Below are 24,588 nucleotides of genomic sequence, written 5' to 3'. Positions count from 1 at the left end.
TGCCATGTTGGCCAGGCTGGTCTCGAACTCCTGACCTCAGGTGATCCATCTGCCTCAGCCTCCCAAAGTGCTGGGATTCCAGGCGTGAGCCACCGTGCCCAGCTTATTTTCCTGATTTTTAAGTCAAGAATTAAAATGGAAGTACATGCACAATGACTTTATTTGAAAGAGGTTCATAAGCTGATAGGGACATACAAAAATCAATACGTCTTTTGTTCTTCAAAGGTGGAGTAACCTTACTGAGAGCTGCAGCCAAAAACCACGCTCGAGTGACAGTAGTGTGTGAGCCAGAGGACTATGTGGCGGTGTCCACGGAGATGCAGAGCTCCGAGAATAAGGACACCTCCTTGGAGACTAGACGCCAGTTAGCTTTGAAGGTGGGATGCACTTTCATGATATTGTGATTTATATCGATGGAGTGCAGCGTTTGCCAGACCAGGCAGTATTCAATTCTTGGTAGATTGCATCACCTACCAAAGCTCTGTGTGGGGTTGCTGTCCTTTTGTTAACAATTGAGAGACCAGCTATTACAGAGGTATTCTGTCACAAAGATTGAAAGACGGCCGGCGCGGTGGTTCACACCTGTAATCCCAGCACTTTGGGAGGCTGAGGCTGGCGGATCGCCTGAGATCAGGAGTTCGAGACCAGCCTGGCCAACGTGGTGAAACCCCGTCTCTACTAAAAAGACAAAAATTAGCTGGGTGTGGTGGTGTATGCCTATAATCCCAACTACTCTGGAGACTGAGGCAGGAGAATCGCTTGAACCTGGGAAGCAGAGGTTGTAGTGAGCCGAGATTGAGCCACTGCACTCTAGCCTGGGTGGTAGAGTAAGACCCTGACTCAAAAAAAAAAAAAAAAAAAAAAAAGATTGAAAGAGAATTGGAAAGGGGTAATTTGTTGGGCCATTCATTGCTTTGGTGTCATTTATGGTGTCATCATGTTGTGCAGCCACCACATAGCACTGAATGGTGAGGAGATCTTGTTTGCTGTGGACCTAGAAGACCATCTTGTCCCCGCTTTGGAAAGTGCTGCTAGTGTCTCACAAAACTTACGCTTTTTGTAGGCATTCACTCATACGGCACAATATGATGAAGCAATTTCAGATTATTTCAGGAAACAGTACAGCAAAGGCATATCTCAGATGCCCTTGCGGTATGGAATGAACCCTCATCAGACCCCTGCCCAGCTGTACACACTGAAGCCCAAGCTTCCCATCACAGGTAAAGCCTGAGCGTTCTGTGGCATGGTTTGCTGTGTCTGGAGAGTGTGTGTTTCTCTGTATTGCATCTGATGTGGTTCACATTCAGAAGATGATACGTTCCATAATGCCTCTTGTAGCCATCTGATAACCATCTGGTTGGAGATGCCATTTGGACTGAAGAGCACAGAAGTTGAGTAGTCTGGCGTTCTGAAAAGGTGTCATGGGGGAGATGGAGATTGGAATGTCTCTGCCATGTGGATGTTTTTGAAGACATGAGACAGGATGGGATGGCCTGGATTTTATAGAGAAGAGGGTCAAGAATGAGCTTTGGGGTAAAGGCTTGGTAGGTATACTGTGGAGGAACCAGCAGAAGAAAACCTGTGAAATTCCTGTTGCTGACTCTTGAGGAGCAAGTTTTCTAAGCCCTTTAGGTTTCCCCAGACATTACTGAAGAAACTGCAGCCTCTGGAAGAAGTCTGACTATTCTCCAAGGTCTGCTTTGTGGTGAGCCAGTGCTGGGGGTTGGTGCTGGGTATGGAAGGAGCCTGATGACCACTGGCAGGTTTGCTTCCAAGGAGCCATTTGCTGAGAGGGACAGCTGCAATACTGGATGCTGACTTCTGCTCTGGCATTAGGATAGAGCCTCTCCTCCACGAAGGATCCAATATTTGATGAAGTAACATAAACCATCAAGTGCTCAGGAATTTGAATTGTTTTGGAGACCTAAATGTGGTGATGGTCTGGCACAGAGCAGTTGTGCATTTGAGAACAGAAAAGGGACTGTTTGTTTTGCAAATGTTGTAAGAAGCAGTTGGAATGTTGGAGCTAGAAGCCCAATTGAAGTAGGCCAAAGTAGAAATGTGAATGTTAAGAACTAACAATGTTAAAGACGTTTCTTTGAACAGAGAAAGTAGGACTTCTCATGGGTTTGTAGAGTTTAGAGAGAGTTTTTAGATTTGTGTCCTGTTCTGTTCCAAAGGTAGGCTGTGAGAGCCTGTCCTGCTCTGGTACAAGGGAGAGTAGGGGCAGGGACAGAGGTGAGAGTCCCAGGCATGGAGGCCTTGGAATCCCAAGTGCTGCTGGGGTAGCTGGTCTTGGCTGAGAGCAAGGGCAGCCTCCTTCCTGCCTGGGGCGGTCAGCATTTGCTGGGGGGATGCAGCCTGGGCTTCCTTTCTCTGTCACCAGCTGAGAGAGCGATGGGGAGCGGAGCAGCGTGCCAGGTGGGAGGAGAATCTGAAATAGTCTTCATGTTTGCCGCGTTCTGTCGTTCTGCCTCAGATAGATTTTTTTTTTTTTTTTTTTAATTAAGATGACGGAGTCTCGTTCTATCACCCAGGCTGGAGTGCAGTGGTGCAATCTCTGGTTCAAGTGATTCTCCTGCCTCAGCCTCCTGAGTAGCTGGGATTACAGGTGCGCACCACCATGCCTGGCTAGTTCTATTTTTAGTACAGACGGGGTTTCACCCTGTTGGCCAGGCTGGTCTCAGACTCTTGACCTCAAATTATCTGCCCGCCTCAGCCTCCCAGAGTGCTGGAATTACAGGCGTGAGTCTCCACACCTGGCCTTAGATACATTTTGACACTAATACTTCCCAAGTCCCCATAGACACCTGTGAAGTCCCCTAGACTGAAGTAATCTAAGTAATTTGTTTTCTCTCTTGGCCCTTCTGCGCTTCACAGCACAGTAATCTTTTAAAAATGGAAATCGGATGATGTGAGACCCTACTGAAAACCATTCCTTGGCTTTTCTTAAGCACCTTGCCCTGCCTCACAAACCCTGTGCTGCCTGCCTGCCACCTGTCTGCCGCCTCTGCAGCTCTCCCTGCCCTGGCTCCTAGCCCCTCCTCCCTGTGCCTCCAGTGGGCCCAGCTCCTTCTAATCCAGAGCCTCTGGGGCCTTGTCCCCTTCACCCAGAATTCTTCCCTCTGCCCTTCACGATCCTGGTTTCTTGTTATTCAGTCCTCACCTCCTCAGAGAAGCCTTCCCTGACCACTTAGACCAAAGTAACCGCCCATGATGCTTTCATCCCGTCACCCTGTTTTGCTGCACGTGTTTCTGTTTATTCCGTTCTAGTTGTCTTTCCCCATTAGGATGGCAGCTTCTTTTTTTTTTTTTGAGGTGAAGTTTCACTCTTTTTGCCCAGACTGGAGCTCAGTGTTGCTGTCTTGGCTTACCGCAACCTCCGCCTCCCAGGTTCAAATGATTCTCCTGCCTTAGCCTCCCGAGTAGCTGGGAATACAGGCACCTGCCACCACAACCGGCTATTTTTGTCTTTTAGTAGAGATAGGGTTTCACCCGGTTGGCCGGCTGGTCTTGAGCTCCTGACCTCAGGTGATCTGCCTGCCTCGGCCTCCCAAAGTGCTGGGATTACAGGCATGAGCCACAGCGCCCGGCCAGGATGTCAGCTTCTAAGAGCGGAAGCTGCATCTGGTTTTGTTTGTTGCTGAATCCCCAGGGCTTAGAAGACTGCTTGGCACATTCCCTAAATGTTTACTGAATGAACAATTAGAAACCTGACATTTTGCACAAATTTTTCCTTCTAGGACTTACTGAAACCGATTTGTCTGCTGTTATATCTGAGCTATTTCCTGCTTGTAGTTTATATTCTCCATTAAGATTCTGAGGCAAAAAAAAACCCTATGTACTGTCAATTCTTACACTTTTCATTTTCCAAAGCGTTTTCACTGGACTGTATAAAAGCCTTCATTGTTCCTTAGACTGTATGTGTGTTTCTTTTGAAGTTTAAGGTATTATTTGTGGTAAACATGGCAGAGGTGGCCCTAGACACATAAATAAGCGTTTCTTGTGTGAGATTCCCAGGGTTTCTCCCCAACATGGACTTATTTCCACAACAGAAAAGGCAGTTTGCCTTTTCATATGGTTTGAGTATTTGGCAGTGATGTTATTACAAAGTGTACAGTTGTGTTTGTATCTAAAACAAAATTGAAGTAAGAACAAAGATGGGGTTGTATGAGTATGTGTGTGTGTCTGAGATTTTAATGACTGGTTTGCTTATGTTTGGAAACACGAAGATTCCTATTTATTTCAGCTATTTACTAAATTAAGCAACTTTCATCATTTCTCTGTTGTACTTTCTATTTCAGTTATTAATGTCTTGGAAAATTTGATATTTGAAGGGGAACCAGATACCCTTTTTTTTTTTTTTTAATTTTGAGGCAGAGTCTTACTCTGTTGCCCAGGCTGGAGTGCGGTGGCGTGATCTCGGCTCACCACAAAGTCTGCCTCCCAGGTTCAAGCGATTCTCCTGCCTCAGCCTCCTGAGTAGTTGGGATTACATGCATGCACCACCACGCCTAGCTAATTTGCATATTTTTAGTAGAGATGGGGTTTCACCATGTTGGCCAGGCCAGTCTGAAACTCCCAACCTCATGATCCACCCGCCTTGGCCTCCCAAAGTGTTGGGATTACAGGCATGAGCCACCACACCCATCCAGATACTCTTAACTATGAGATGTTTCAGAAACCAAAAGTTTCTCCCACTTACCAACCTTAGCCTAAACCATCTGAGGAGTGGGAGGGAGATGGGGTAGACTTACATATGGTGTTTTGTTTTATTATGCGTGTTGTATGCCTTAGGGGATATTTTACTTTTATTGTTTACTATTTATTGCCTAGTTTGTTTCTTCTGTGCCTCTCCCATAAATTTCATGAGGACAGTGATTTTATTTGACTTGATTTTTGGTTGGGGGAATTATTTTTTCAAGTTGTTTTTAAAATGGGCTTTATTTTTTTAGAGTAGTTAACAGGTTTACAGAAAAAATACACAGTGATTATAGGGAATTTCCATATACCCCCTCTTCCCCATAGTTTCTCCTATTAACATCATGCATTAGTGTGGTTCATTTGTTACATTTGATGAACTGATTTTGATTTCATCATTATAAACTAAGGTTCATAGTTTAACATTTGTTCTTTGTGTTGTGCATTCATGTATTTGGAAAAATGCATAGTGGTATGCATCCCCCATTACAGTATCACGCACAATCGTTTCAATGCCCTAAAACTCCCTCGTGCTCCTCCTCATCCCCTCTTTCCCTTCTCCCTAACCCTTTGCAACCACTGTTATCTTTTTCTCTTTTCTTTGAATGGAGTCTTGCTATGTTGTCTGAGCTGGTTTTGATCGCCTGGGACTCAAGCCATCCTCCTGCCTCGGCGTCTTAAGTAGCTGGGATTACAGGCATGCGCCACCATGCCCAGCTATTTTTACTGACTCTGTACCCATTTCCAGAATGTCAAATAGTTGGGATCACACAGTATGGAGCCCTTTAGACACTTTCACTGAACAACATGCGTTAAGTTTCTTCCATGTCTTTTTGTGGCTTGGTAGCCTAATGCTGAGTAATATTTCATTGTGTATGAATGTACCACATTTTATCCATGGACATACTGAAGGGCATCAAAACTTCCAAAACTATTAAAAAGGACAGTTTTGGTAGTTTATGAACAAAATTGCTATAATTGTTTGTGTGCAAGTTTTCAACTCATTTTGATAAATACCTAATATTTTCTTTTATTGTATACTATTTATTGCCTATTTTTTATTTGTCTCCCAGTAAGCTCCGTAGGGACAGTGACTTTTTTTTTAAGAGGGTTGCAGGGACGGTTTTTTTCACTGATGTATCCTGAATACCTAGAACAGTGCTTAACATCGTAGTAGGCATTCAGTAAACATTTGGCAGGGTCTTTAAAAACTAGTAAATACTTGGCAAGGTCTTTAAAAACTATCTTAACCCATGAAGGACATGAAATTATACTTTTTCTTTTTTTTGAGACGGAGTCTTGCTCTCTTTGCCCAAGCTGGAGTGCAATGGCGTGATTTCGGCTCACTACAACCTCTGCCTCCCAGGTTCAAGCGATTCTCCTGCCTCAGCCTCCCGAGTTGCTGAGATTACAGGCACCTGCCACCACACCCAGCTAATTTTTGTATTTTTAGTAGAGACAGGGTTTCACCATGTTGGCCAGGCTGGTCTCAAATTCCTGACCTCCTGATCCGCCCATCTCGGCCTCCCAAAGTGCTGGGGTTATAGGCGTGAGCCATTGTACCCGGTTCATTTTTGTTTTTAATTAGTGCTGGCCCACCATTTCTTTCTGTGTGCTGAGCTTCTTATGTTTATTCACAGGAGCTACTAGCTCCTAAAAAAATCTCCCAATGGTAAGACACTAGGTAATGGAAAACTCTGAAGTTGCAGTCTCCTTTTAACTACAGTTCCGCTTTAGGCAGAGTCTGCTGAGTTTGCCATCAAAGAAGGAAAAAAACCAAATTATTTCTTCTCTTCTTCTTCCACCCACAGCTGTTGCTTTAGCTTGTAATATAATTTCTTAAATCTGTAGGGTTTATGACTTAAATTTTGTACCGTCTCTGTAATTACCTCAATTGTTTAATCTTAGCTCTGTATTTACATGAATTCCTGACTGTATTTACATGAATTCCTGACTGATCACTAGTCTTGTCATAGTTTGTCCCATCCCTAAATCTCTATTGTGTATTTATTTCTAGATTGGCTGGTTCTGGTCCTCCAGTCGTGTGTGTGTCTGTGTGTGTGTGTGTGTGTGTGTGTGTGTCTGTGTGTGTCTGTGTTCATGTACATGTGCATTTTTTTTTTTTTAAAGAGTGGGTTCAGGCTCAGTTGCTTTGTTCTTTATCATCAAGATTTTATGTTTGTGTGTATCTCTTTGGCTTTTAATTATACTTAAAACATTTGTTTAGCCATGTTATTTTTTTGAGAAGTGTGCATACATCTGACCTCGCTGATCCTGCTTAGTAATGTGCATGTATATTTTTACATTCAGTTCTAAATGGAGCCCCTGGATTTATAAACTTGTGCGATGCTTTGAACGCCTGGCAACTGGTGAAGGAACTCAAGGAGGCATTAGGTATTCCAGCCGCTGCCTCTTTCAAACACGTCAGTCCAGCAGGTAAAGCTCTGCGCTCTGGAACGTTCCAGAATTGTTCGAAAGGCATTTCTTCTTAAATTGTTTTGAATATTGGCTGGGCGCGGTGGCTCAAGCCTGTAATCCCAGCACTTTGGGAGGCCGAGATGGGCGGATCACGAGGTCAGGAGATCGAGACCATCCTGGCTAGTACTGTGAAACCCCGTCTCTACTAAAAAATACAAAAAACTAGCCGGGCGAGGTGGCGGGCGCCTGTAGTCCCAGCTACTCGGGAGGCTGAGGCAGGAGAATGGCGTAAACCCGGGAGGCGGAGCTTGCAGTGAGCTGAGATCCGGCCACTGCACTCCAGCCTGGGCTACAGAGCGAGACTCTGTCTCGGAAAAAAAAAAAAAAAAAAAATTGTTTTGAATATTAACAAGTTCTAATGTGAATATAGACATTCTATGAAATCTGAAAGTCATCTGTTGATAACATTATCAATGTAACAATATAAAATCTAATACACACACAGAATTGTGTAATATTGTCAGATAGGAAAATAAGGCAGGAATCTGCAGGGTGGAACCATAGAAGTTTAGAAAATAAAAGTGAAATATCCTAATGCAGTAGACTAAGTCTTTTCCCACATCTTTGAAAATGTAATGGAGTAAACATAAAGAAGAAGTTCTTAGGACTGTTTATCTGAAACTTCTTATAGTCATTGTATGAGATACTTTGCTTCTGTGTTTAAATCATTATTTCTGCAATCGAGTTGTCTGTACACCACATCTTGCTGACAGTCCAGCACATGATTTGTTTTCAGATGTTTATTGGATGTTAAAGTGATGTGAGTGGGGAAGAAATAAATGATGTGTGATATCAAAGTGATATCAAGCAGAACAGAGAAAGAGTGAGACAGTAATGAAGTAAACCAGCTTCACCTACACACTGGGTACTATCAGGCTTCAGTGGCTCTGTGGTTTTGGAGGGCAGAGAGGAGATTTCCCTCACACTGCTCCCACAACCATATTTTTAGTGTTTAATTATCTGGCTAAATAGATTTCTGTTTAATTTAGCACAGGCACTAGAAAATATGCTGTATAGACTGGATGTTAAGAAAAATGTCTTGATTTAGGAGTTGACAGGTAGTAACTTTAGCTTTCTTAGTTTATGATTTTACTATTTTCTAACCAGGTGCTGCTGTTGGAATTCCACTCAGTGAAGATGAGGCCAAAGTCTGCATGGTCTATGATCTCTATAAAACCCTCACACCCATCTCAACGGCATATGCAAGAGCAAGAGGTCAGACTCATAGGGCTTTTTGATTTGGAGGAGAAAGAAAAAGCAATGTTTTATCCTGAATAGAATAAAAAGGATAGAATAAAGAAAAAATATATAGATATTCTATGTAATATATAGATGAAATTAAGGACTTCTATCTCTATATAAATATATAGTTATTTTATGTAATATAGTTTGATTAAAGTAAAATACCCTTTCATTATAGGATTTCCAATGTTTTACTAATATTTAAGAGTGATTATATGAGAGTCTCAAAAGACATTTGTTTATAAAAGTATGTTAGTATTTTAATATAATAAATGGAAACACAATTGAAATTTGGTGAATGTAATTTTGCTAATTTAGGCCATCGAATATGTTTGTTATTGTTTAATATGTGACCAAAATTGAAATTATAAAAAGCTTTTTTTTTTTGAGACCAATTCTTGCTCTGTTTCCCAGGCTGGAGTGTAGTGGCATGATCTTGGCTCACTGCAACCTCCGCCTCCTGGGTTCAAGCAATTCTCCTGCCTCAGCGTCCCGAGTAGCTGGGATTACAGGTGCATGCCACCACGCCTGGCTAATTTTTTTGTATTTTTAGTAGAGACGTGATTTCACCATGTTGGCTAGGCTGGTCTCGAGCTCCTGACCTCAGGTGATTTACCTACCTCAGCCTCCCAAAGTGCTGGGGTTACAGGTGTGATGTATGGCTCTTCTGACTTTACTAAATTTAGTTAGAGTCATGTTTTATCAGAGACATTTACTTGTTGAATTTAATAACCTGTGAATATTACTTTAATATTTGTGAAAGTTCTTGAGAAACTATTATCATAGTTTATCATCTGCAGCAGCGGTCAGCAGCTGCAGCTGAATCCAGCCTGCCACCTGTTTTTGTGAATATAGTTTATATATTAACTGGTTCTTCACAGAAAACGTTTTCTGAGTGTCACTCCAGAGGGTAAAATTAAAGAATACTTTCTTACTGGTTATTTCAGTTAAATGACTTATCGATCTGTTAAAATCTTATGTAAACAGTAAGGTTAGCTTTAGAGAAATGAATTTTCTACAACAGTGGAGAATTTTATTTTTCTATGTCAGGATACTTTGTGATAAATACCTCCTTTTAATTTTATTTACAGGGGCTGATAGGATGTCTTCATTTGGTGATTTTGTTGCATTGTCCGATGTTTGTGATGTACCAACTGCAAAAATTATTTCCAGAGAAGTTAGTGGATATTCATGTATCTTAATCTGTGTGTAATTGAATAAAGCTTTATTTGTTCATATTGTTCACTGAAACCATACTATAATATTTATATTTATATCTTTAAATTAGTTAAGTTTATCATTTAATGTTCATATTTTAAATAGAGCATGAATCTTAAATTGTTAGTTTTGAAATGTAGTGAATTATTGTTTCAAATGGACATTTGGCTGTTATGATCATGTTTTTAACCTATATATTTATTTTAAATTCTTTCGTTGTCTTCATGCCAAAGTTATTGTTTCTGAAGAGCAGAAGTTGTAATCTTAGGTGGTGATGCGATAATGAATCTTATTGTACAATGGGAAAAAAATAGAAACTACATTAATAAACTTACTCCATCGGTTGAATACCAAACAGGTATTCCAGACAGGTGGGGGTACTGGTGGTAGTAGGAATACAGGAAGAAAAGAAAAAAAGGTTGAATAGCTCAGAAAGGGAAAAAAATAGTCGGAAGTGAAGGCGAAGGAGCATGTGGCTTGGCGGTATTTTGTTGCTTTAGGATTCTTTCCATGGCTACTGCCATCCCTGGGTTACAGGTTACAGGAGGGCTATGGCGTTTGTACCTGTCGTCATGTTAAATCTCTGATTTAATCTGGTCTTGCTGTTAAGGAAAACACCTGCTGGAAGAGGTCATTTAACCATGTACTAGCAGAGTCAGGACTAGAATGTGCTCTTATTCATTCAAAACACTCCCTGAAGAAATATTTCCTTCTGAGGTACATGCATTAGAGCACATCACTCATATTTTCTTAGTTTAAACTGAAAGGAACAAAAACTTGGAAAGGACAGAAAGTTAGGATCTGTGATACAGAAAGCCATATTCTAACATAGATTTCTCTTTTTCAAGTATAGCATTAGCATTGTCTGTTGGAGGCAGAAACCAGAATATGCTGCCACATTATTTAAGGCTGATAATTGCTGCCAGATTTTTTTAAGAGGTGTTCTCTGATTTTTAACAATAGAAATTAAAATTTAATATTTTTGCAGGTATCTGATGGTATAATTGCCCCAGGATATGAAGAAGAAGCTTTGACAATACTTTCCAAAAAGAAAAATGGAAATTACTGTGTCCTTCAGGTGAGTGCAATTCATGTTTGAAGCAGTAATTTGCACTTTTATTCTGTGTCTCTTCCCCCCTTGTTTAATCTTTCCTTTATACTCATACCCTTCTAGTTTATCCTTATTATGGTTTCTTTTCCCCTAATCCTGCATTAAAAAAAATACTATTAACTTGGGGGTTTGAGATGAGGGTAGCTTTCTTACCCTTAATTTTAACTTTTTGCTGGTTGAGATGGCTCATGCCTGTAGTTTCAGCCACTTGAGAGGCTGATGTGGGAGGATGGCTTGAGGCCAGGAATTGGAGGCTGTATCGTGGTAGTGTGATGCCTGTGAATAACGACTGCACTCCAGCCTTGGCAGTGTAGTAAGACCATGTCTCTAAAATACTACTAATAATAACAATATTTAATGGAAAGTCTGTCCATCCTTCTGTTACCTTTTGAAAAAATAACTAATATTTTAAATTTCTTGCTTATCTTCCCTGAAATAGTCTGTATATTCAGCAAATGTTTGCATGTGCATTTCTTTTTCTATTTTCCTATTGACACAAGTGCACCCTGCTTCACCTTCTTGGAAGTTTGTCCTGTATCTGTGTATTTTAACTTACCTAGACAGTCACCAGTCTTTAGCTACTACAAATACCCCCACAGTGAATGACCTAGAAAAGTCCTAAGAGAGAAATGAAGGCTTTAAAACAAGCTATATGTGTATTGATAAGCTCGATTGATACTGCCCCTTTCAGATGTTGTAGGCAAATTCATTGTCCTAACTGAAATATATAAGGATGCCTGTTTCCCAACACTTTTGCCAGCATTGTGGTTTTATACTTTTAAAAAGTCTCTGCAATTAGAAAATGGCATCTCAATGTAGTTTTAACATTGTGTGTGGTATAAGCATCTTTTCATGTTTGAATGTTTTTATTCTTTTTATGAACTGTCTTTCCATATTCTTTGATTTTTCTACCAAGTTGTTGAGGTGTTGTTTTTTTTTTTTTTTTTTAATTGATTTTTATGAGCTCTTCTGTATTGGGAAAACTAACTCATGGTCTAAGATTATGCGTTGATAAAGCGAAGAGTTATTTCAATTTAAAGTAAAAATTCCTAATGCTACTTTTCACGTAGTATTTGATATCAGAACTCTGTGGAAATTCCATATAAGGAAAGTTATTAAGTATATTCCTTTGATTGTAAGATACCAATAATTTTATAGTTCACCATAGATTCCATGTCAGCTATTCAAGGAAAGAAGAAAATACTACATTCAAGATATATATTTTCTTTTTTAGGCACTTGACAGTCTGTTGCCCAGGCTAGGGTGCAGTGGCGCGATCTTCGCTCACTGCAGCCTCTGCCTCCTGGGTTCAAGCAATTCTCCTGCCTCAGCCTCCTGAGTACTTGGGGCTACAGGCATGCACTACCAGGCCTGGCTGGTTTTTGTATTTTTAGTAGAGACCGGGTTTCACCATGTTGGTCAGGCTGGTCTCGAACTTCTGACCTCAAGGGATCCACCCGCCTCGGTCTCCCAAAGTGTTGGGATTACAGGCGTGAGACATCGCGCCTGGCCCCCAGTTTCTTAATCAAGTTTTGTTGTTGTTGTTACTAAGAGTATTATGTACTTAACAACTATTAGCATTTTCTTGTAGCATCATGGAAAATATTTTCCAAAACCTGAGTCATTGTCATGATCTCTTTAACACCTGATAGTACCATGTTGGAGAGTGTCAAAGGAATATGAGGACTTCATTGCTGTTTTACTTATTTGAGAATTTGGCTTAGTTTGCACATTGGACACATGATGATAAGCATGAGACAACTTATCCCTCTACCTGACTTTTGATAAGTTTCTTCTAGCATCAGTTAATAGGAGAGCATATCAACTTTAGAAATTTTGTAATGCATAATACAAAGGAACATTTTAGAATTCAAGAAAGTGTAGATTAAGCAGAACTAATATGTATGGGGTCTTGCTGATAAATTATAGATGTCAGTGCTTTCTAAATCAAAGATCATCCAAAGCATAAAGAAGAAATAGTGTCAAGTTTAAAAAAAAATCCAGGGAGAGAGTAGTGTTACACATACTGTTCCACATACCTCAATGTTTTTTTGGTTCAAAATTTGGGAGAGGAAGATGACAGTAAATCATACAGATTCCATCCAGTTAACGAAGACCCAGGTTACAAATCCTGTTCTCTCACTTTTAGCTTTTAATTCATGGGTTGGCTGGGTATTTTGTAACAGATTTTTGGAAAGGAAAATTAGAATTTAATGTTTGTGTCACGGCTTATTTAATTAGCACATCTGTTTTATCTGCTGACCTTCCAAGAACCATACACGTAGTAACTTAGCCAGAAACACACTCACTGGAATCATTGGTTTTTAACATATTGTATATAGGTTGTAAAATCTATAAAATGCTATTGGGTAGTAAAACCTATAAAAGACTTTGGAGAAAAATATGAGTGCCTGGCTGTTGTGTTGTATCATATCAGAATGATTTAACACATCATTTGGTGTGTCAGAAAAATTAGAAAGTTGGAAAAATGTGTAAAAAAATTAGCAACATGCATGTAACTTTACTTATAATGAAATCTTTTGTACATAAAGTAAATGAAAAATTTCGGGGAAGTGGATAGATCACCTTTAACTTTTACAATTTGTGTTTTAGATGGACCAGTCTTACAAACCAGATGAAAATGAAGTTCGAACTCTCTTCGGTCTTCATTTAAGCCAGAAGAGAAATAATGGTGCCGTCGACAAGTCATTATTTAGCAATGTTGTTACCAAGAATAAAGATGTAAGTTGGGAAGTATCTGAACTGACTGCTAGTAACTTCAGTTGGTCTATTTTCAGGACTTATGAGCTTTACATTTATTAAGATCTGGATTTAGAACTGTTTTATATGCACACAGCTGCCTCATCTTTGAGTCATCAAATAAGCTTTGGAGTTTAAGAAATGAATCAAAGGCCATGTTAGATGCTTCCGTGCGTATGTACATACTAGAGTTATGTAGCTTCAGTCGTACATAAATGGGATCATGTGTTCCATAATCTGTCTTCTGTAACTTGCCTTTTTTCCATGTACTAGATTAGGCTACAAATGTGTTTTTGTATCAGTAAATACAGATGCTGGGTGCGGTAGCTGACATCTGTAATCCCAACACTTTGGTAGGCCAAGGGGGCAGATCTCTTGAGCTCAGGAGTCAAGACCAGCCTAGCCAATGTGGTGAAACCCTGTCTCTAGAAAAAGTACAAAAATTAGCCTGGCGTGGTATCTGCACCCATAGGCCCAGCTACTCAAGAGGCTGAGGTAGGAGGATTGAATGAGCCTGGGAGATTGAGGCTGCAGTGCCACTGCACTCCAGTCTGGGTGACAGAACAATACCCTGTCTCAAAAATAAATGTGTAAGTATTCATATCTTTATCTGAAAGTCCATATGGCAGTCAGTCCATGTGTAGATGTACTATGATGGATATTTTTCTTATTTTTACTTTTATTGTTTTTGTTTTAAGAGACTGGGTCTCGCTCTGTTGCCCAGGCTGGAGTGCAGTGGTACGATCATACCTCACTGCAACATGGATCTTATGATGGATGTTTAGATTGCTTACATTTTCAGTGCTATGATCAATGTTTTTATATAGACAAGTTTTTGGACTTGTGCTCTTTGTTATCTTGTATTAGGTACATGTTCCTAGGATAATGACGGTGATTTTTGTGTTTTGGATGTATTACCTCATTGAACACTTAGATCACTCTTCAGGGCTGACTACCATTGTGTCTGTTGTGAAGATCACAAAATTGTACCATAGAGGACAGTTAAGAAATTTGCCCAGAGTTGTACAATAAAGAATGGACAAGCTGACATTTATTTTCTGGAGTATCTTAACTGGGCCTTAAGTTCAAAGGATGTTTTTCCTAGATCTAAAGTAGGCTGTGCTTGTTTTTTAGTACTTTGAAGGAATCATTCCATTGCTCTCTGGTCTGTCTGGCTGACAGCCTGGAAATTTTTTATTGAGTGCTAGGCACTGGGTATGAAAAAACTGTAGTGATATTTGGAGGGCTGGATGGTGTTATGTTTTTCTCCGGTGTGGACTTGTGCTTCTGTTGGGCAGATAAGGTGTAGGAGATATCTTCATTCTCTGAGGAATTGTTGAGCTGATAGGAATTTAGCCTTCAGTCTTTGTGAGGACTGGTTTGTTTATGGTTCACTCCTGCTCTCCTGAATCCCTAAATATCTACTGCTGTACGCTGAACTCGGCTTTTGTCCCTTAGTCCTCTAAGACTGCCAAAAGTTGTGCTCAGCCAATTTACCTTTTAGTTTATTGCATGCAACTTGGAAAATACCTTGAGGAGAAAAGCAGACGGTCAGGCCCATTTCTTCCTGCTTCCATTTTCTCTGTGATCTTTGCCTGTTAGTACTCGCTGTCGATCCTCTCTGCTGAGCTTTTCTGTTTGTTACTAAAAGAGAATTGATCTCTTAACAAGCTATTTGCTGTAACAGAAGAAGATGAGGGGCTTGCTCCCAGGTCTGACTCCTGTGGCCTTTTCAGTAGAATTGCTAGAAATAAGCCTTAAAATCTTTATCCAGAGAGTTCTGTCTGTTGATAAGCATACGATGATTAACACATCTTTTTTTGTTTGTTGATTTAATGGCTATTCTTTTATTTCTGTCTTTGACAATTAATGGTGTCCTGAAGTAAAGAAACATGTAGGCATACATAGAAATATCTTTCAGCCCTTTGGAATCCACTCTGGTTGGTTCATGTACTTTGAAAAATACCGAGTGGATATTGACCTAGATTCCATGGTACCCTGTTGAGAATTGTGCCTACCTACTGAGAGTCTTTTTTCCTAAGGTTTGTAGATATTGGATTCATTAATAATTTAGCGATCTTGATAGGTTTTGTGCCTCTGGATATTTTTTTACTAGAGTGGTGGGTATGATCTTAATCGTTTATCTAAACTCTCTCCTTGCTTCATGTGAATTCTTAGTAGAAATTTGGAAACTTAAGGATGAGAGAATGATAGCTTTATTCTCCTTTCTATTTCACCCCTGTCTTTTTAAGTGGATTTTTGTTAACATTCCAGCCTCATAATTTTTAGTCTGGAACCATTTCAGTCCTGAGAGAGCCACATAGGTGGACAGAATGTTTATTAATACTGAACATGTTTGAATTATTTCCGCTTCTCCCATTTTTCTTGAATAGTGCTTTAATTGTTTTAACTATTTGTAGCATGTTTCTAAGACTAGATTCCCTTACTCCCAGTCCACTGGCATTTCTTATATTCCTTGATCCCAACCCAGGATGCCAAGTATATTAGTTTTTATCACATTGCTGTGAAGAAATTCCTGAGACTGGGTAATTTATAAAGATAAGAGGTTTAATTGACTCACAGTTCCACACGGTTGAGTAGGCCTCAGGAATTGTACAATCATGGCAGAAGGCACCTCTTCACAGGGCGGCAGGAGAGGGAATGAGTGGAAGCAAGAGAAATGCCGTACGCTTACTGTCAGATCTCATGAAACTTACTCATTATCATGAGAACTGCACAGGGGAAACTGCCTCCATGATCCAGTTACCTCCACCTAGCCCCACCTGTGGACATGTGGGGATATTATAATTCAGGGTGAGATTTAGGTGGGGACACAGCCAAACCATGTCACCAAGATTATCTTTGGAGGTCTAGACATCTATGAAGCTGGCTGTTGCTAATAAGTTTTCTGGGAACCAGAGGAATCAGATTTATAGTTGGTGACTCAAATAGCAGATAAAGATAAAAGATATGTAACAATAATAATACCTTAGAGTAAATTCTTAAGAAAGCCTAATAGCTTTTTTAAATTAACTTTTAATTTTGAGGTGAAAGTTGTAGGTTCACATGCAGTTGTAAGAGTTCCCATGTAACTTACCCTATTTCTCCTAATGCTAGCATTTGTCATACTACAGTACAATTCCACAACCATGCCATTGACATTGATAACAGTTGAAGATACAGGACATTTTCTGGCCGGGTGCAGTGGGTCACCAAAGCCTGTAATCCCAGCACTTTGGGAGGCTGAGATGGGCGGATCACGTGGTCAGGAGATCGAGACCATCCTGGCTAACATGGACGGGGAAACCCCGTCTCTACTAAAAATACAAAAACTTAGCCCACCTGCTGGCAGGCACCTATAGTCCCAGCTACTTGGAAGGCTGAGGCAGGAGAATGGTTTGAACCCAGGAGGCGGAGCTTGCAGTGCGCCCAGATCACGCCACTGTACTCCAACCTGGGCGGCAGAGTGAGACTCTGTCTCAAAACATAAACAAAAAATTTAAAAAATGTAAAGATATAGGACATTTCCAACACTGCAGTGATCCCTCGTGTTCTTCTGTAGCCAGGCTCACTTGATACTGCTTCCGCCCTCTCCTTACCCTTGGGCAACCACAGATCTGTTTTTCCTTTCTATAATTTTCATTCATCGTGCATTCATACACAGTTTTTTTTTGTGTGTGTGTGAACATAAGGTTTTGTTTTTGTTTTTGTTTTCTGAGGAAACAGGTTCTAACTCTGTTGCCCAGGCTGGAGTGCAATAGCATGATCTTGGCTCACTGCAATCTCCGCCTCCCTGGTTCAAGCAGTTCTCCTGCCTCAGCCTCCCAAGTAGCTGGGATTACAGGCATGCACCACCACACCTGGCTAATCTTTGTATTTTCAGTAGAGACGGTGTTTCACCATGTTGTTCAGGCTGGTCTTGAACTCCTAACTCAGGTGATCCACCTGCCTTGGCCTCCCAAAGTGTTGGGATTACAGGCGTGAGCCACTGTGCCCAGCCTAAACATAAGTTTTTATTTCTCTTTGATAAATGCCCAGGGTTGTTAATTGCTTTGTGGTATGGTAGTTGCATGTTTACTAAGAAACTGCTGAATTGTTTTCTAGAGTGGCTTGTACCATTTTGTATTCCCACCAGCAGTGGATGAGTGATCCAGTGTCTCTGCATCCTTACTAGCTTTTGGTATTGCCACCTTTTTTGTTTTGTTTTGTTTTTTTAAAGACATTTTGATACGTGTGTATCAATATCTCACTGATGTTAATCTGCATAATGGCTCATGATATTGAACAGTTTTTTGTGTACTTATTTGCTACCAGTGTATCCTTTTTGGTGAAATGTCTCTATGTCTTTTGCTCATTTTCTAATTAAATTTTTGACTTCACTGAGTTGTTTTGTTTTGTTTTGAGATGAAGTCTCGCTCAGTCACCTAGACTGGAGTGCAGTGGCACGATCTTGTTTCACTGCAGCCTCCACCTCCCAGGTTCAAGTGATTCTCCTACCTCAGCCTCCTGAGTAGCTGAGATGACAGGAATGCGCCACCACACGTGGCTAATTTTTATATTTTTAGTAGAGATGGGGTTTCACCATGTTGGCCAGGCTGGCCTGGAACTCCTGACCTCAGGTGGTCCACCTGCCTTGGCCTCCCGAAGTGCTAGGATTACAGGCGTGAGCCACTGCACCTGGCCTGTTACTGAGTTTTTAAAGTGTTTTTGTGTTTTAGGGGCTAGTTTGTTGTTGGATATGAGGTTTGTTAATAATTTTCTCCTAGTCTGTAGCTTGTCTTTTCATCCCCTTTAACGAGGAATCTTTTACAGAGTAAAAGTTCTTAATTTTTCTGAAGTCAAATTTATCAACTTATCCGTTGGCTGCAGCGAATATCCTCTGTCCACTTAGCATACAGAGGTGGACTATCATCCTTCTTTTCCATTTGTATTCATGCTTTATACTAAAGATAGTGATATTTTTGGGTGTTACTCTTGTTGTTCTGTTTGGTCCGGTAACTCCTAATGGTTTTTGAACGGTTTCTACTTAAGTTATTCTAAACAAAAGAGAAAATGATCCTAATTTGATTTTTCCAAACAGTCTTGGCTGTCCGTTTGCATCATAATGATTTGTGATGTCGATGAAACAATTCTCCGCATTGGTTCTGAACATAAATTTTACCATGTCTCCAGATCTTTAAAAGTACTCTGGTCAAGAAAATATTGTTTGTCAGTTTTGGAATGGGTATGGTAGTTCTTACCTCATGTGATATAAAAAGATTTAATCCACAATTGCTGCAAAATAACATTAGTTTGTTTCTATGGATGCATTGTGCTAAGTTCCACCACAAATGTGTTAAATATTTAAGTAAATCATGGTAGTGTGTAGCAGGAACAGTTAATTTCCCTCTGTCATTTGAGAGTTATAACTATGTCGTAGGTCTTTTACATTAAATAGAACTAAGAAGCTTAAAGTTGGCTGGGCGTGGTGGCTCACACCTGTTGCAATCCTGGCTCTCTGGGAGGCTGAGGCAAGTAGATGACTTGAGCTCAGGAGTTCGAGACCGGCCTGGCCAACATGGTGAAACCCCATCTCTACTAAAAATACAAAAAGTAGCCAGGCATGGTAGTGTGCATCTGTAATTGAAGCGTGAGAATCTCTTGAACCCGGGAGGTGGAGGTTGCAGTGAGCCGAGGTAGTGCCGTTGGAGATGTCCCATTGTGTCTGGGAGACAGAGTGAGATTCTGATTCAAAAAAAAAATACAAAAAATAACATTTAAAAAAAGAAGCTTAAAATTAAATGAGTTTAAAAGGCCCCATGCGATCTACCATTGTGTATGTGTTTCAGTTGCCAGAGTCAGCCATCCGAGACCTCATCGTAGCCACCATTGCTGTCAAGTACACTCAGTCTAACTCCGTGTGCTACGCCAAGAATGGGCAGGTAAATGGGCTGTTGGACTTGCCTTCAGGGGACTGTTGTTTTACAAAATTATATTTAAGCATCCGTCTGCCTTAGATACTGGACAGCCTAAAAGGGAATACTTGCCAAGTGTTTCTCTTTTGGGTTTGTCAGTGTTTTCCTCAGTACCCTGGTGGGCTGTTGAAACTAATGATGATCAGGAAATATCTTTGGAACCAGGTACTTTTAACCAGGTACTCAAATTAGTTGTGCCGCTTCTTGCCTGGAGTAGGTTGGCACATTTTGGATTAGTGAGACTCTAATAACTGTTACAAAACTGGATTATTTACTCTTCTTTTCCCCCATTGGTAGTATTTCCAGGGAAGAAGAGGTAAGTTATGGTACTGCCACCTGCCAGCCTATATTTTTGCAGCCTGCAGGGTATTTTCACATTATTTCTTAATGTTGTCTTATCAAGAATCTGCTGAGTAGAAAGACTGCTAGACTAGGAGTTAACCTGATCTTTAAAAAATCACGTTTATTGAGGCATAATTTGTATATACTGTAGAATTCACCTTTTTAAATGTACAGTTTGACCAGTTTTCACAAATTTCACAGGATGTGACCGCTGCCGCAATAAAATACTGAACATTTCTCACTGTGTGATGTTAAGCAAGATATAGAACTTCTTTCCTAGCGTCCTGAGCCTCAAAATACAAGATTGAACTGGTTCATCTCTAAGGTCTCTGATAGCCTTTTCTTCACACGGTGTCCTGAGCTTATCTCTTGGCATTTGTTAAATTATTTGGCCCACATGTGATGGGGAGGCAGATGGATATGAATTAGCCTATGGCCTAGAAGACCCCAGATTGCCAATCTCTGTAGTAACAAACTCCTGGGACGTTGTATCTACTGACGTCAGGTTCTAGGAAGTTCTGTAAGTCCATGTAGAGTGAGTCCTTCTTTCCTGATGTCCAGGTGGAGGCAGCTGCACAGGTGTTTGTGGTCTCTTTTGTTCTCTTGTAGCTGTGGGCAGGGTTGCCAGCAGCTGTGCTCAGAAAGAGATGAACTGTTGGGCAGACAGCTGAGGGGCTGTTCATTGTAGGAACTAAAACCAGAAAACACACCTGTACATTTAAGTCCTTGGTGCTTAGAATTCAACCCATAGAAATAGAGGAAGGAAGGAAGAACATTTGTACCTGGTGGAATTGTTTCTACTTTTAGCCACCCATGTCAGATCCTTATCTCAATTTCTGAGAGTTGATATTTTAACTGTAATTTATACACTGGGACAAAGACTTTCAAATAACCATAGTTATTTTTGTGGTCATTGGTTTTATTTATTAGTTAATTATAGAGACAAGGTCTTGCTCCGTTGCCCAGGCCAGAGTACAGTGACATGATCATAGCTCACTGTAGCCTTGGACTCCTGGGCTCAAGCGATCCTCCCACTTCAGCCTCCTGAGTAGCTGGGACTACAGGTGTACGCCACCACTCCCAGCTATTTTTTTATTCTTTTTTTTTTATAGAGATGAGATGTTGCCGTCTTGCCCAGGATGGTCTCCTGGGCTCAAGCGATCCTTCTCTCCTGGCCTCCCAAAGTACTGGGATTACAGGCATGAGCTAGTGTGCCCAGTGTTGGTCATTAATTTTAAATTTTTTTTTATTTTTTTTGCCCTCAAGCCATCAATTTTATTGAATTGTAGAATATTGATAGTCATGTCACATATCACTGAAGAGCTATAAATAGTAGTTATAAACCTCTTATTCCCCTCCCTTTTAATGACTTAAAAATTATTTATATGTCTCTTGTTTTGGCCTGATACGTTCCTCCACAAAACTAATAAATAGGTTTTAGAGAATGTGCACAAAAGATCCTTTTGCGAAGAAAGTGTTGTTGGAAGAGGTGTTCACTTTAATGTCTGCGTTCCTCAGGTTATCGGCATTGGAGCAGGACAGCAGTCTCGTATACACTGCACTCGACTTGCAGGAGATAAGGCAAACTATTGGTGGCTTAGACACCATCCACAGGTGCTTTCGATGAAGTTTAAAACAGGAGTGAAGAGAGCAGAAATCTCCAATGCCATCGATCAGTATGTGACTGGAACCATTGGCGAGGTGAAGGACTTGTCATTGGGTTCTGGGCTGTATTAATATTCAGTTCACCCCTTTATGTGTAACAGATTTTAGCTTCATCACTACACAGAGAAAAAGATACTTTCCTTGAAATTCTATGTTGTCTAAAATAGATCATTGAAACTTCTTACACATTTCTCATTTTCTTCTGTCTCATGTAACTTTCTTCATTGTTTTTGACCCCTTTCTGAAGCCACAGACCTCTGTCTTTTTAAGTTGCAGCCTTGGTGTAGGTTTGCATATTGTACTTCCCCTGTTGTTTATAAGGTTTTGATGACAAAGACTGCTTTTCACCTATGTCGAGGTGTCTGCCATCGTGTCAGGCATGGTGCTTGCTGTCTGACGGGTCTGTATTCAACATTAAATACAGATTGCTTGACGGCAGGTAACTGTAGAGTCTTCTCCCACCACATTTTCTACATGTGCCATTAATAACTTGATATATTTTGTTACATTTCATGTTCTTCTGTTTGAAGAAGGTATGTGGGAACATGACAATCGCAAACGTTAGGTAGGCAGCCTGCCAGAAGAAAAGATCTAGCCCAGTTTCTGGACATATTACGTGCCTAACAAAATGCTGGATGGAAAACAGAAGCCTGCTAATCAAATAGTAGATGGTCTTCTGAAGAGCCAATTGACTACCCTCAGATTTTTATTCAGGAGCAGGAATCAACATAAGTGTCATTGAAGAATGAGGCTGCAGAATGTAACTGAAGTAGTTAAAATATCTTTTTTTTTTTTTAACTTTGATACTTGGATTTTTCTGTTTGATATTATCAGTCACCCCCTGCTACTAGTCCTGGAAGAGTCCTGGAAGTGAACAAGAGTAAAAGTACATCAAAGCTAAAACATCACCCAAGATAGAAGCACCTTGTAAAATATGATGAACTGTCTTAGTCTGTTTGTGCTGCTATGACACAATACTGCAGGCTGGGTAACTTATAAACCATAGATATTTATTTTTCATAGTTCTGGAGGCTGTGAAGTCCCAGATCAAGGTACTGGTGGGCTGAGAGTCTGGGGAGGCCTACTGTCTGCTTCCAAGATGGCACAGCCCTCTCTGGAGAGGACAGACACCATGTCCTTACTTCACAGAGGGGGCAAACTTCCTCTGAAGCCCTTTTATAAGTCCATAATCTATTCATGAGGGCCTCACCCTCATCGCCTAATAACCTTGTAAAGGCCTTACTTTTTAATACTGTTGCATTGAGGATTAAGTTTCAACATGAATTTTGGAGGAGATACACACACTCAAACCATAGCAAATATGAATTGTGTTTTGTCTACAACTGATTTTAGGTTTTAAATAATTTTTGTATAAATGTAGTTATAAAACATTCATCCTCATCTCTTTCCTAGATTGGATATGGAGGGGTTTTATTTGAAAACTGAAAACCCTTGGAATACAATTTTTTATTTGCTTTCTTTGCTACAGTACTATCAAAGCAGTAGATCTAAATTAGACAGTAGTCTAATTAATAGACATAAAGTAGTAGATACGAAGTAGATTTAAATTAGAGATTTTTAAAACAGTGTATTTTTATGTAAGTAGCTTAGCCAAAAATAGAAAAATTACATATATAGTTGGAATAAACTGATTTAGAAAGTAAAATGGTATTATCTTTATTTGGTAAACTTAGAATCACTTTTTTTCCTTAATGAAAATGTTTCTCAAAGCATCAGAGAGATTCTAGATATGTGAACTTCCATGTAAATAATGGTCGTTATTTACAGTTAAGAAGTTCTGGCCGGCCACGGTGGCTCATGCCTGTAATCCCAGCACTTTGGGAGGCCGAGCTGGGCGGGTCACGAGGTCAAGAGATTGAGACCCTCCTAGCCAACGTGGTGAAACTCTGTCTACAAAAATACAAAAATTAGCTGGGTATGGTGGTATGCTCTTGTAGTGCCAGGTATTTGGGAGGCTGAGGCAGGAGAATTGCTTGAACCTGGGAGGCAGAGGTTGCAGGGAGCCGAGATCGTGCATTGCACTCCAGCCTGGTGACAGTGCAAGACTCCATCTAAAATAAATAATAAATAAATAAATAATAATAATAATAAAAAGAAGTCCTAGGAAAAATGCCCAGGTGCTTTCTGGCATGGTGCTTTGCACCAGATGGGACTAAAGACAATGTCAGACTAAGCTTCTTCCTTTCTCCCCAATAGGATGAAGATTTGATCAAGTGGAAGGCATTGTTTGAGGAAGTCCCTGAGTTACTCACTGAGGCAGAGAAGAAGGAATGGGTTGAGAAACTGACTGAAGTTTCTATCAGCTCTGATGCCTTCTTCCCTTTCAGAGATAATGTAGACAGAGCTAAAAGGGTAAGTATGGAATTGGGTGCGTTTGCCTAGAGTTGAGCATTATGTAGAAACTGTTTCAGAAATCCTGCTTTTGATTTTTCAAAGGTGTGGTAAAGTGATACAGATCGGTAATATTCAGAGAACCATTTGACTTCTCCATTGGGTGGATGGAGAACCCAAATCCTGCTGTTGTTCTGCCTGTTTGAGTGGATCTTTGTTAGCATATGCTTTTTAGAGGGGGATTTTGAGTTTTGCAGGTTTTTGCATAAAGTTGCGTTTTGAAAATCAATTCCCCCAGAGTGGTGTGGCGTACATCGCGGCTCCCGCCGGTTCTGCTGCTGACAAAGTTGTGATCGAAGCCTGCGACGAACTGAGAATCATCCTCGCTCATACGAACCTTCGGCTCTTCCACCACTGATTTTACCACACGCTGCTTTTTGGCTTGCTTATGTGTAGGTGAACAGTCACGCGTGAAACTTTATGAGAATAACTTTTTAAAAAAATAAAACAGCACCTCTTAATCACTGGATCCATAGTTTTTGGTAGTTGTGTTTTATGTTAAAGATACAGGCTCTTTCAACTGACACATGACACATAAATGAGGAATTCCAGAGCACCCCCGCCTGCCGGAGCTCAGCCCATCCCACAGCACTGCCTGTGTGAAACATAAACATTCATGGGAACCAAACGAACTGAGCAGCCAGAGGACATGGCACAAGTGTTTTAAAGCTCCATGTTTCCTCCTAGGGGAGTCTTCTCATGTTT

The 24,588-nt window shown here is 40.5% G+C and overlaps 1 protein-coding gene across 1 annotated transcript in view; it reads left to right on the top strand.

Moving 5' to 3' along the window:
* ATIC (5-aminoimidazole-4-carboxamide ribonucleotide formyltransferase/IMP cyclohydrolase) overlaps nucleotides 1-24,356 on the top strand; it is a 37,237-nt gene extending 12,881 nt beyond the window's left edge. Inside the window, exons 6-16 of the mRNA XM_011932312.1 lie at nucleotides 226-377; nucleotides 1,064-1,220; nucleotides 7,012-7,137; nucleotides 8,287-8,394; nucleotides 9,513-9,598; nucleotides 10,628-10,717; nucleotides 13,364-13,492; nucleotides 19,339-19,431; nucleotides 21,325-21,507; nucleotides 23,689-23,844; nucleotides 24,122-24,356. Of these exons, the coding sequence (XP_011787702.1) occupies nucleotides 226-377; nucleotides 1,064-1,220; nucleotides 7,012-7,137; nucleotides 8,287-8,394; nucleotides 9,513-9,598; nucleotides 10,628-10,717; nucleotides 13,364-13,492; nucleotides 19,339-19,431; nucleotides 21,325-21,507; nucleotides 23,689-23,844; nucleotides 24,122-24,241 (1,400 nt within the window). The 3' untranslated portion in view covers nucleotides 24,242-24,356. The remainder of the gene's footprint in view (nucleotides 1-225; nucleotides 378-1,063; nucleotides 1,221-7,011; nucleotides 7,138-8,286; nucleotides 8,395-9,512; nucleotides 9,599-10,627; nucleotides 10,718-13,363; nucleotides 13,493-19,338; nucleotides 19,432-21,324; nucleotides 21,508-23,688; nucleotides 23,845-24,121) is intronic.
* Nucleotides 24,357-24,588: the final 232 nt, after the last annotated feature.

The sequence above is a fragment of the Colobus angolensis genome, unplaced genomic scaffold, assembly GCF_000951035.1.
Source record: "Colobus angolensis palliatus isolate OR3802 unplaced genomic scaffold, Cang.pa_1.0 Scaffold95, whole genome shotgun sequence".
Classification (NCBI taxonomy): Eukaryota; Metazoa; Chordata; class Mammalia; order Primates; family Cercopithecidae; genus Colobus; species Colobus angolensis.
This window is presented reverse-complemented; position numbering and strand designations above follow the sequence as displayed.